Genomic DNA, 13144 nt, shown 5'->3' on the forward strand with positions numbered 1-13144 from the left:
AAGGGATTAAGAAATGATAGCTAAATGGGCACAAAGGTGATGTATAAATTATATATAAAGTGCAAGGCTTGGAATTCAGAAAACTATATATAAATAGGGAAATGTGAAGAAAAACCCAGCTAAACAAATGAACCCCCCCAAAAGTAAACTAAAAAACGTTAAGTTGATGGACCAATCACTTCTATTATAAATGACAAGTAGCAGGAACAGGGTGGGAAAAAGTTTTTCCCTTTTTTAAAAGGTGGGAAAAGTGAGTCACTGCAGTTAAAGAATGTTGATCTTTTGAACCGACTGTATCTTGTCCATAGTTTATTTTAAAGTTTAAAATACATTTCTAAAATAGCACTATTTTCATATTAATATTTAAGTATTAAGCCTATGTTTATAGCAACAGGATTCTTAAATCAAAATTTAACATTTTAAGCTTAAATGTAAAAAGCCTTTTACATTCAAATGTTACATGTACATATGAATTTCTCTAACATCCATATCTTTCTAGTAGAATGACAGGTTAGTGTCTCAAGTGAAGAACTTTGGCAGTCTGAACATTTTTGTGTCTTGGCAACAAGTCTATTTTTAAGAATTTTTGTGGATTACTTTTAATGCATCATTCTGTACATTTTAAACCAGTTTTTCATGATCAGAAGACGTTCTAACTGAAAAGCTACTTAATGTCTTAAGAACATCACTGCCAATGATGTTCAGAAGTTACCTCACTTAGTAATGTAACCCAACTTTAATCCCTTATAAAATTATCTCCCTGTCTTCTCCATTTGTTTGATCTTGATCCAGCTACTTGATGCATCCTTTTTTATGATCATAGATTGTAAGCTCTTTGGGGCAAGGAATTATGTACAGTACAAAAGAGGTGCTCTCTCTATGGCAAGTATAAATGTAGACTACTAAATAGTATGGAATGTGATTCATGTACCCAGCTGTGATGGATGGACAGCAGCATGCCTTTCTGAAACACCTGGAAAATGTTTTTCTCTGGACTTTCTCATTGGAAGAATGTGTCTTCTCGTTTGGTTTGTGTTTCTTTTGTATCTCCTAATAATGTGCCTCTTTCTTCATTCCACCTGCTTTGGAGTTGCTTTTTTCTCCATTCACTGCCTATCTTTGGACTGCAGAGAAGATTTCCAAAATGCAAAGGTAAAAAGCTGAAAAACCGCTTTGTTTGGAGCGGTATTCTAAGTCTATCCAATGTAAGCGAGTATTTTCGATTTTTTTTGTACTTCACATGCACCTCATTTTCCTTGCAATTGTGATGAACTAGATGATCTCGTATTTCTGAAAATGTCTTATGTGGGATAAACAAAGTTGAGGTTATAAAAACGTAAAACTAAAGAAAATAAATTTGCAGCATTGTTTCTTGTGTGACATGTCTCTGTCCCTTATGGATGGGGTGTGCTGTGTTTTGACTCTACATTTAGGGCAGAGTTGAGAATTACTCTTCTGGTTTCAGCTGTGCAGTTTGTCTCTAAATGTCACTTTATGGGTGGCCTAGCCTTAATCACTTTTTCCTAAAACGGTAAAAAATAGTAAATCACTGCCTCCTGACTCCTAGCTCATTCTAGTCTTAGTTTCTAGTGGAACATAGTTTCTTGAAATTGTAATGTGTGGCAAAAGCACATTACTTCCCAAGTGAGTAATAACAATGTAGTTCTTACTCTGTGTGGAAGATGAAAAAATAACTTGTGTATTTTAAATATATTTGCATGCTTATGCAGCTTGTCTTGCCGTGTATATTGATGCACCAATCATTTATCATACAGCTCTCTAGCAGAAAACGCATGAAAACCAAGGACTTCATTATCTAAGAACAAACAAAATTAAATGCTGTGTTCTCTTAATAGTCTTAACGAACTAGGGATTGTATAGGAAAGATGTTAATAATGTCTATGTACCAATAACCAAATGAGACAATAGAGGGTTGTCCTGATAATTAGTACACAAGCAAAATTTTAACTTCACAGGAGTCTTTGAATTAATTGCTTGTGTTTGGGGGCATGGGGGAAGTTTAATACTGTGTTTAATTCCTTTCAGTAATATTTCTTTTAAATTGGCAAAATGGACTTTAAAGGTGAAATTTCTCCTTTAAAGGTAGATGGTATGTTATTTTTGTATCTAAAGCATATACTGATTGTACACTAGTTGTATCTGGTTGTACACTATTAGTGTGTTTCAAAGTGGTTTCACAGTACTTCTTTCCAGTCACCCCAAGACACTGGTATATAGGTCTTCAGTGTCCTGCATTTAAATTATTGTCCAAAACAGCCTTTGCTAAGTTACAATACTAAAAAATTTGGAATTGTGACTATGAAATAGAAAGTTTGTGATCTCACAGCTTAAATCCAAAGCTTTAAGAAGACTCTTAGTACTATTTATCACACTTCACCAGCATACTGGGCTACAGAAATCTAGATGAATTCAATTTCATCCCTGGTAGAATATATTCTTGACACTTCCACTCTTACAGACATTGATGCATTTGATCTGGAAGCAGCTGAAATTACTCTGTTGTTTTGACTGATCTTGTTTATGAGAGGCCTACAAAATTAACAAAACATAAGTAGTAAAAGCAATTTAAGCTGACTTCAGTGGTAAGTTGAGGGAAACCCAAATTTTGGCAATACTGCTGTTGAACTATATGTGACTGAATTGTTTCCCAGTGTGCAGAGGAGCTCACAGAGGTCGGAGATACATCGTGCTCTGCAGTGCACGTACACTCTGGTGTATCCCTTAGAGCTGCAGTGCTGCCTTTGGCTTTCTGTCGCTTAACTCAGAGGTCTGACTGCTTGTCTTTCTTTGGCTCAAGTACAGCTGCATTTAAACTGACAGAAGAGGGGATGCTCCATGGTGTGGAACACGTTTATTGTAAGAAACTGCACTCTGGAGCAGAACTGTCTTCTGCAAGGAGCCTGTGGTTTTGGTATCCAATCAAAAGGCAAGTAAGGAACACTAACATTTGAAAGACCAGTTGCATATTGAGAAAATAAATTGATTTCATGTTGAAAATCAGTTATTTTCCTGACAGCTGGGGGAGCAGGAAGTGGAGTAAGCATTACAACAGCTGCTGTGATCACTCGCCTAAGGGCTTCTGGAGGTCTAGCATACCTGACTGGCTGTGTCAGAGTTAGCAAGAAAGTTATGTATAGTAAGGAGCTTCAGCAATATGAGATTTCTCTGTAGAAGTCAAAGGAAATACTTTGGGAATCCCTATGGTAACTTAGATGTGTGTTTAATTAAAATGCTGTGAAATTCAGCACTCTACTACGTGCTTTTGTGCCTTATTTTGCATAGCTTGAGCTGATAGGAAGCTTGAGTTAGTTTAAGTATGGAAATTCAGAGTGTATTTCAAGGAGAAGATGAAAGTAGTTTTGTAGGAAGTTGTAATTCATTGTATTCTATCAGAAAATGCAGAAGTGCCATGCTTCAAGCATGTCATTTGTTTTTTCTGTTACGTATCTTGCCTTTGGAAGAAGAATGCTTCGGTTTATAACAAGCCTTTCTTCTAGAGCTTCAATCCATTGTCTTCCACTGCCCTCATGAAGGAACTTGGTCACCTGCCTTCTCATCAGAAGGAACCAAGGATCATAGAAGAATCAAAAGGTCCTTTTGCTGTAGAAGGGTACCTAAAAGGAACAAATCCCCTTTACTCTGCACTTTGTCCTTTGGGGTAAAGTAGTGTTAAAGCAAGAATGGTCCTGTGGGAAAGCAGTATTAGCTCACATGTCATTTTTTTCAAAATTAAGAGGCTGGTAATTTTGATGGATTCTGTGGTTTTTACCACATTGCTTCCATAGTGGACTTGCTAACCAAAAAACATGCTAAAATTGATAATGTCTCAGTACTTTTGACATGAAAAGTTCTAATTTTGTCAGTGTTTTTTATCCTTTTTTCCTGTAATTTTTAAGAACATTGATTTCCTTTCAGGTTTTAAAACTTCATTTTTGCAAATACCTCTTCATATAGAATAGTAGAATGTTTTTTGTCAGTTGTGGAAAAGAATTTTACATACTGATGTAAGGGAGGTTGCATTTCAACTGTCACAGCTCAAGACTGTCCTGATCTGAATTAACCCAAAATTAGTACTATCTAAAATCAAAAGTAGATGTAATTTGGATTGTAAGGTAGGATTTTGGGTTTAAAATTTTCATGAAGATGGCATGGATTTTTATTCTAACATACACCTATTTTGTTTCACATATGCATTGCAATTTTTAGAGTTCCATATAAATATTTCTTGTATTGGCACTTGCTTAACTGTTAGACTGTATCTGTTCCAGTATTTTGGCTTGACGCTACAATATTGCACTGATCAGTGATAATTCATTCACTCTGGTCCCAGCCTTCCAGTTTGTGGGGAATTGTTTGTTCTTAGTTATTTCATGTTCTGGTTCTTGTTGGTTTAATATGGTTAAAGAGCTGTAAGTTGGAGGGCTCATATTAATCTTAGTATTTTTAAATAGTGGGAAAATTATGGTCTATTACAATGACTAATTTTTAAGATTCAAAATTTATATCTAACATCAACTACTAAAAATATATGGATTTTTTTTTTTAACTTAGAGAAATTTACAGCTCTTGTGGATGTGTGCCACAAGTTTCTTTGTAAAGCTTTATTTCAGCAAAGGTCAGTGCTGATACAGAAATCTGCCATGTCTGGTCTCATTGCAGACTCAATCCTTCCCAAGGGAATACTCCTTAATTTCTTTGACATGTTTCCTTGGTGTTTTCCTGTTGGCTTCTGCTACCAGATGAGTCCCTGGGTCATCTCTATAAGACTGCAGGGTGCTCCAGTGTGGCCAGTACAGCTGAGAGCAGTAGAGGACCTTTGCCAGCACCTTGTCCCTCTGACCTTTGCACCTCATCCCAGTTTGCCAGGGACAAGCCTGGTACTGAACCCCTCCCCCATCACATCTAGTGTAAAGCTCTGCCAGTGAGCTACTTCCTGAGCAAAGACTCTCCTCCCTTGCTGAGAAGGATGAATCCCATCTAATGCCAGCATGCCTGGTGCTGCATAGGCCATTGCATTGTCAAAACCCCCAAAATGCTGGCAGTGACACCAGCCATGAAGCCATGATTCATCCCATCTGTTTCTTCTAATGTTGGTGCCTTCAACTGGAAGTGCAGAGGAGAATGTAACTTGTGCTCCAGATTCCCCGCAGTGACGCAGCAAAGAGCAACTTCTTTCAAGCACCAAACCCATTTATCAGTGTGTTTTTAAACCACAACACTGGCCTAAACTCACACTGATAAATATATTAAACATTTAATGTTAATACACTTCTATCTCCATAAACAGCTCCTCAGGAAACAACATAACAGAAAAGGAGTTCGTTTTCTCCAGCCACTTACATACTTCTCTATTTACAAAAGACTTTCACAAATACGTTATAGTAGACTTTTTTCTTTTCCTGCAGGAGCCCAGAAATGTGATTAGTTCATTACCACATAAAAGAGTTCAGTCTCTTAAAAGTCTTGCTACACAATTTTCTTGTATGGATCCAGAAGTTAATAAGCACCCACCACTAATGGACTGTGTCAAAGACACAAAGTTGTATCCAGGAGGAGGTAAGGGAAAAAGAATTTCTTAATTTCTCAATTATTTGTAATTAATGCATTCTTTGTGACTTATAATTGCCCATGGGTATAAAGAGATTGAAGAAAAAGGGGCTAATTCTTACATAATTCTAAACAGCTGCTTGAGAAAGGTATTTATGTCTGTATCTCAAATTAAAGGCTCTGTCCTTGCATAAATTGCTACAGAAACAAGAGATCCAAGACATCCAACGTGTTTGTAAGTGATTTGAAATGTGTTTGAAACAGTAAGCCTAAGCAGTTTGATGGCAGAGCCCAAAAATGGGAAAGAGCTGCCTCTATTGTAGAATATTTAAACTCTGAGGTTAAAAGTGTGGTTTGGGATGAGTGTGCATTTACAGTGCCACAATACACTGCACTTGCTGGCAATAAGCTGCTAGTGAGCACAGAGCTCTGATCCTGCATCCAGGTGAGCTGCAAGAATGTAATTTTGTTTGTACAACTGCAGCTGTAGTAGTGACTTTTGCCACACCTTGAATGAGGCACAAGGCTAAAACATGCTACTTGAATGTTTCTTGTTCAGAAGTCTGCCCAGAAGCAAGACCATAGTGCTGATGTGAGAAGGTGCTGTGCAGAAATTATAATTGCCCAATTATTGGTCAGAGAGGTGAGGGGGAAACAAACATAAGCCTTGGCTTCACTTTGTGAGAAGCTTGTTGTATTCTAGTTCTCCTAAGCTGACGCTGGATTTCACATCATCACAGGTACATACCCAGCTGCAGGCAGGGACTCCTAGGTACATTTACCAGCATGCAAACTCCTAGAGAACCTCAGCAACGAAGGAGATAAATTGCATAAAGAACAAGAACAACCGCTGGGAGATCCCTCCTGGTTTGTAAATCGTGGAGATTTGCATGATAGGTGAGGCAGGGACTTTGAGGCTCAATCTGTAGCCAGAGCACCCCATGGTGGTTAAATGATCCTTCTGTCCCCAGCATGCTGCAGGCTCGGTGCTGCGCAATCCAAAACTACAACTTGTGGCTGAAGAAGCCTCTTCTCCAAAGATGCCAAACAAGAGGAATCTTCTATTCCCTGGCCATACACTCACTCTGGGCTGATGAAAGCTTTGTGTTCAGGTAGAAGGATAAAAATTCCATTCCTTGTTCAGTAAGTGTAAATGGTATAAAATCTGAATGTATTACCTAAAAACTGAATATAAAATAAATCTAGAATCAAAGGCATGGTTTGATGGACCCAGAAAGAAATTTTGGACCTAAAACCAGCCTGATTTTACACAATACAGATATTTTTTTTCTCCGTGCACAGAAAGATGATACCAATTAACAGCAGCCTGTTTACAACATCAGAGTAACTACAAAACTGGATATCCTGGATTTATTGAAGAGTAACTATTTACCCAATTTTTAAATTTCACAATACTTAATCAATTTATGTGGACTGCTAGCATGCATGCTAGTTTTAATTTGGTGACATTTTGTAATTCTTCAGTAATGGAAAACAGTAATGGAAAAAAGTAAACTCTGCAAACATGTAGAACTCATCTTCCTAACACAGCCAAGCCAATAGCAGCTTCTGTAAATGAAACAACATATATTTAAAACTTTTCACTTTATTAACAATAAGTTAATATTGAGGCATCACCAATCAACAAAATACTAAAGATACAGTGTGCAGATTGTCAATGTAATGATCAGAAAGGCAACATTATCACTACCTTCATAAAAACTGGAGAAATGCCAATGAACCTATATACATGTACCATTTGCAACCGTATGAACACTGCGCAGAAGCAATATACTTCCAAGCTTCTCCAATTTTTCTGTTAAGTAAGGCAATGATAAAAAGCACAGCATCACAATTAACTACAGCTCTAGATACTGAGCCCTGACATAATGCAGTGCTCAGAACAATGTGCAAAATAAACACCTGGATTTGCACTTCGATTCTTTGTTGTGTAAAATTAAAAAACAACATAAAGTCACAACTCTTCTTGATTCCATTGTCAGGAAAAACAAAAGCAAAACTGGGAGAATCCAAACTGACAAAGATTTTTCTCTCTCAGCCTGTGGTACCATTTGGAATATCTTGAGCATCTGCTAAATGTAGTTTTTGGCTGAAGCAAATCATTAAGGAATAACACTTTCACATACAGATAAGGCATAAACAACACAGCAGTGTTACACGAAACTCTGCTTACTCCGGGCTGTACACCAGTCCAGATAAACTCTGTTCTGGTAAGGCCTACGCTAGTTCTCAACCAGTAGATTAGTATTACTCAATGAGACTTGAGCATTACATACCTCCAGCATTAGCCTGTGGCTCAAGGGGGGTGGCAGATCATTTTTATCACTATTACATGGTAGTATTATCACTTGTCCTCTTAATGAAATCTGCCTTAAACAGCTTTCCACAGATATGCAGGGAATGCACATACCAGTGCAGGATCTTAGGCCCCAAAAACCAGAGCCTCACCACCTCAATTCATACAAAGTGTGTAACAACAGAAATAACCAGACTGCAGAGCAAACGGAGTGCTACGCTTCTCCACTGTCATCCTGGCTTATCACAAGCACAGTGTAAAAGACAAGCTGAGGTATTCAGCTTTATCTTCTTCTCTGTGGGCTAAGAGCACACATTTGTTCAGTTACCTAAGCTCTGCTGAAGTATGTGACCCTAGAAATAAAAAGTTAAGTCAGTTCACTCTCCACAGTCAAATCAGTGATAAATAACCACACGTTTCTAGAAAAAAAACTAAAAGGTAATCGGATTCACTTATCAGTGGGACAGATGCTTCTGAATATTGTTGAAGGAATACTACGGATGGTCCAGAATGTCTCAATAACACGCATGTAGAAAGACCCTGCTGCGGATGGGCTTTGCCACTGACAACACACTGTGGTACACAAGTGGTACATGGTAGCTAAATAAATCACCAGATTAAAAAAACAACCTCTAATTAGATGTGTTAAGATCCAGTCACTTATGTATTGGAAGAACCTAAAAATCTATGCTGTATTATAGCACTAATTTAAAAGAAAAGGCATTATTGAAGTGATTTGACTCTTGTAAAGACATCAGTTATTGGGGAAATACACTGCAATTTGATTACAGTTAGTAATTATAATGCAAAATAAACATTTTAGGGAAAGGATACATAGATGAATTCAGTTCTTCTAGCTGCAATATAAATGTAGAAATTATGAGAAATGGCACTTCTGTTGGTCAAAGAAATGCAACAATTATGGCAGTATGCTAAAATAAATACATTAAAACAAGGAAGGAAATAATTAATAGTCTGGCCTGAAATGTATGATTTATTACAAAAATCAAATCAAACCTACACTGAATTCTGTACAATGAGCCAAGTTCCAAATTAAGTTTAAATCTACTCATCTCAAGAAATTTAAAGAAATTTTAACAGTTTTGATTTTTACGGAAATACACGAGACAAAGTGTAGAATATACAGATCTATATTGCTTGTTGTGTGTCATGTTCCCCAAATGTAGGGGGATGGGCCATAGGGAAAATGGTTGTAGTTCTGTAGTACACGGGCTGTCCCTAAGCAGGCTGACATGCTCAGGCAGCTTGCAGCTAGCCTGCTCTGCTCCCCAAAGCAACCAGCAGCTGTAATGTATGAAAACAAGTCCTGTGTTTTCCCACAACCAAGAGGAGGGCAAGGCTCACATCTTGGTTCACTGAAGAGCTACATTCTCTTCAACTGTAAATCACTGCGCACCCAGGAGCGGCGTTTTCCTGAACTGAGCTTTGCTGTGGGCTAAGTTCCATGTTTTCTGCCTTCCCAGTACTTACATCTGACAGCAGTCTATCCAGGTTGGAATCACTGGCTAGTTTTCTTTTATCTTCAGGGAGTTCTTCCATCTCCCCATAGAGCTCCAGATTGAGGCGAGCAAGTTTCTCCTGCATACTCCGCACATGCTCCATCTGCTCTATGGAACATTCATTTCCTAAAAGGACAGGCAAAAGCTTTAGATAAAGAAACCCAAGAGTGCAAATGAAGGTGTGAAGAATTTGCTTTCTCGATTTCTCACTGTTTCACTACTGAAGTTTCTGTCACCCCATCTGATGTTGTGTTGTGCTGAATTTACAATGGCTACCAAACGTTCTAAGAGTTTTTTAGAATGCACATGGTTTTGCTATACTCCTGTATTTTTCTCTGATTTAGAGAGGCCCTGTTTTTTAACTTTAAATAAGATCAAAGTAAGCCTTTTTTTAAATTTTGACTAATCTGAGGGTTGCTTTCTTGGAACAGATGGTTTATATAATACAGACTTCTCAGGTTCTTTTGTAAAATCAGTGTGAAATTGACATGCTGACCTAACACTAAACTTGCAAAAGCACATGTGCATCTTTCTACTTAGTACAGGAGGAAAAAAGGAAGCAAAAATGGGTAATGGTTTTTCTAAAATCTCCATCAACTCTGAGGCTGTAAAAATAGTAAGAAGCTAAGACAGAAGAGTAACCTGAGTAAAATGCAGCTGGCACTGATTTTCATAAAAGTTGTTACCAATAGTCTAAAAGGTTCATACACAGCAAAACTGGGTGCTAAATACAGTTACTTCTTCCTACACTATCACAAACAAGTGGTTTTAAATTTGGTATCTTAAATTCGTAAGGAAAGGTACTTCCATGCTGGAAGGAATAATGAAATGTCATATGAATAATCTCACAACACAGACAACCTTGCAATAGGACTATAATTTAAAAATGCAGTAATATGTATTAATTAGGTTAAATTCATGTGGCAGAGTCCAACTGACAACTAGCAGTCTGTCCATGAAGCACACTTGTTTGCAAATGTTACCATTGTACAGCTATAAAAACCAACTATTGTACACACACAATTCATGCACTTACCAAATGCCTGAAGTTTGCCAGAGTGGAAGTCATTCAAGAGACTCAGAAGTCCCCTTTCCATCTCCTGGACATCTGATACATCTGTGAGAAAAGAATGCTGGATTGGTGCTGCCTGTGCCCCTTTTGCTTCACCTCCTGGAGGTTTGGCTTTCTCTTTGATTACGCTAAAAAAAAAAAAAAAAAATTAAAACAAATATTACTTCCTGTTTTCAATTTCACTGTAAATTTGAAATGTAAGGAAGTGTACATCTGGGCTTTGAAAATTAAATGGGAAATATATAGTGCATATTTCAATCACTGCTTTTAAAATAAAAACTGGACCACCAGCTTGTCTTAAAAATAAAGAACATCACTATCTCAACATTTTGATACTGCAAAATGAAGGGTTCCAGCAATCTGCTTTCCTGCTGACAGTTCTGTATTTAATCTTCAGCTAAAACTTAGAGGTCAGTAAATTCTGCTGCCTCCCTCCAGCTAACATTTCACTTTAGAATTCCTCTTCATTTATTTATCTACTGTGTCTGCCACAGCCAAGAAATACATTTTCTAACATGCAGGAAAATTAATGTTCTCAAACGGAACCACACATACCATCAACAAAAAACAAAGTATTCTGATGTGGTACTTTATGAAGAACTGAATGTCTTTCTTTATGCAAGATGCTGCCCCAACTGAGAAGTCCCCAGTCACAAAACACCTGGAAATTCCAATTCTAGCTCATCCCGTTCAATATATATCACTCATTTCCTGCCATACATGTCAGTTCCAACCTTGCAGTCATGTAATATTTCATTTGTTGCTCACAGCTGTACATCTGAGGCTCTACTATCTCCCATACGATGCCCAAATCTGATCACCCAACTCATGTCTTTCACCAGGCACATCAGGCTATACCCTGCTTCAGCTAAATTGTTGTCAGTATGAGTCTACAACATTGTGTAACATTTCATAAAGCTTACAAAAAGAGTGTAAAACACCTTCCGTTTCTGTAAAATAACCATTATATTGCATTAAACACAAATCATTTTGCTAAAAAAGACACATCATCAAAACTTTTCACAAGTCTGAAACTCTTCTGTCACAGCCAGTCTAAACAACCTTTAGACTGTCTTAGCATTGCCAAGTTTCTGGCTCTCACTTCCTCAAAGTCTGCAAATACCCTGAGCTTACCGTTTTAACTTTGGTTTTTGTACGGCAGGCTGTGGGGCAGGGTTGGAAAAGGCTGTACTTTTACTGACTGGCACTGAGCTTTTCTTGGAGTTAGCAACCTGAGCAGAGTGACTGGTAGATGATTTGGGGCTCCTCCTCTTGATCTTCCTTTCTTCCATTTCTTCCAATTTACTGCATCTAGACTAATGCCTTGTCCTTCACAGGGAAGAAAGGAAAGTAAGAAACATTCATTCATTAAAACTGGCGTTCACAATAAAAGCAAGTGGAAAGACAGCTCGTGGCAATGAAACGTGTAGTTCCTTCAGAGACGAGCAGTCACTCATTTCTGAGAACAAGAGAATCCCATTTTTAGAAGATGCCTGGCCTGCCTGATCAGCGGAACGGGCAGGAATTAAAATCTCCATCAGCCAACAAGTACCTCCAAATGATCTCAAGCTTTGTGTCCCGTGGCTTACGGCTAGAAAACACCGTGACTGCTCAGGCCCACGGCAGGGAAAACACCGACAAGTGCTGGGGACGAGGATGCTGCGACTCATCCGTGCCAAAGAGCCTCCTGCGCAGGGAGCAGCGGTGCTGTGGGAAAACTCAGCCGATGCCGCGCTGTTGTTGCTGTGACACAGTTGTTGTTGTTGCTGTGACACAGTTGTTGTTGTTGCTGTTACACACGTGTTACGACTACTGCCGTGGGTGTTTCACACTTGTTGTCGCTGCCGTGACACCCACGTCATTACTCCTACAGCTGTTGTTGCTGCACACGGGCTCCGACGGGCGCTGCCCAGCGCCGCGCACACAACCCACGCCATGTGCGGTGACCGGGCGCTCCCTCGCCACCTCCTTGCTGGGGAAACGCCTCTGACACCCGTTACACCCCGGGGACGGCCCGAGAGCGCCGCGGGCACCGCGACGGGACCCCCGGGCGCCATCGCGGACCCGCCGCCACCTCCCGGGATGAGGAGACCCCTGCCCGCAGCACGGGCAGCCCCCGCCGTGTGCCGCCGTTTTATTACCGCGCAGTCTCGGGACGCCGGCTGTGGCCCGGGAGCAGGAGGAAGAGGACGGAGCCTCCCTGCCGGCTCTCAGCCTCGAACCCGCGCCCCCCGCGCCCCCCGCGCGGCCCCAGCCCGCAGGCCCCGCCCCCTACCTGAGAGAGGCCCCGCCCCGGAGCCGCGTGCGGACCCCCGCGGAAGCGGCCGGCTCGGCCCGGCGCGCAGGTCACGTGACAGCGGGGCAGCCCCGCCGCGCCGCGAAGTGCATTGTGGGAGTCCCGCCCCAAGGCAGCACCTCCCCCCGCGGGCGGACTACAGCTCCCAGAAGGCCTCGTGGCGGGTGGGCTGTGTTCTTCCAAAGTATCTGCTCTAAGTCCGCACGTGTTAAAACACACGGGGAAAACCACTGCACTGCGACTTGTGGTCCTTTTCCCAGCTGACGCCGTGTGTTAGCACTCTGCCTTCTCCCCTGCTCACTTGATCTCCTGTCTGTAATTGCACTCCAGCCACAACCTGCTCGATACTGAGCAGGCCTCAGCTGCTTTTG

At 40.2% G+C, this 13144-nt stretch overlaps 1 protein-coding gene across 2 annotated transcripts; it reads right to left on the reverse strand.

Moving 5' to 3' along the window:
* Positions 1–7158: 7158 nt before the first annotated feature.
* CCDC28A (coiled-coil domain containing 28A) lies at positions 7159–12846 on the reverse strand. Of its 2 annotated transcripts, XM_048299289.1 has the most exons (6): positions 12753–12846; positions 11612–11806; positions 10442–10605; positions 9377–9531; positions 8720–8742; positions 7159–7678 (listed from the first exon to the last, which is right to left on the reverse strand). In XM_048299289.1, the coding sequence occupies exons 2-6, from the start codon at positions 11767–11769 to the stop codon at positions 7624–7626; spliced, it is 555 nt and encodes a 184-aa protein (XP_048155246.1). In that variant the 5' UTR covers positions 11770–11806; positions 12753–12846; the 3' UTR covers positions 7159–7623. The 2 variants fall into 2 exon arrangements, with proteins under 2 accessions (XP_048155246.1, XP_048155245.1); XM_048299288.1 differs by lacking the exon at positions 7159–7678 and having other exon boundaries at positions 8720–9531.
* Positions 12847–13144: the final 298 nt, after the last annotated feature.

Source organism: Corvus hawaiiensis, chromosome 3, assembly GCF_020740725.1.
Source record: "Corvus hawaiiensis isolate bCorHaw1 chromosome 3, bCorHaw1.pri.cur, whole genome shotgun sequence".
NCBI classification, from domain to species: Eukaryota; Metazoa; Chordata; class Aves; order Passeriformes; family Corvidae; genus Corvus; species Corvus hawaiiensis.

Bases quoted from the DNA above. Each gene is read 5' to 3' on its own strand.
- CCDC28A (XM_048299288.1), bottom strand. From the start codon at position 11,769: ATGGAAGAAAGGAAGATCAAGAGGAGGAGCCCCAAATCATCTACCAGT. The intron at 10,606-11,611 runs GTAAGCTCAGGG...TTTTTTTTTTAG, and splicing joins CAAAAACCAAAGTTAAAACG to CGTAATCAAAGAGAAAGCCA. The intron at 9,532-10,441 runs GTAAGTGCATGA...CTGTCCTTTTAG, and splicing joins TGGCAAACTTCAGGCATTTG to GAAATGAATGTTCCATAGAG.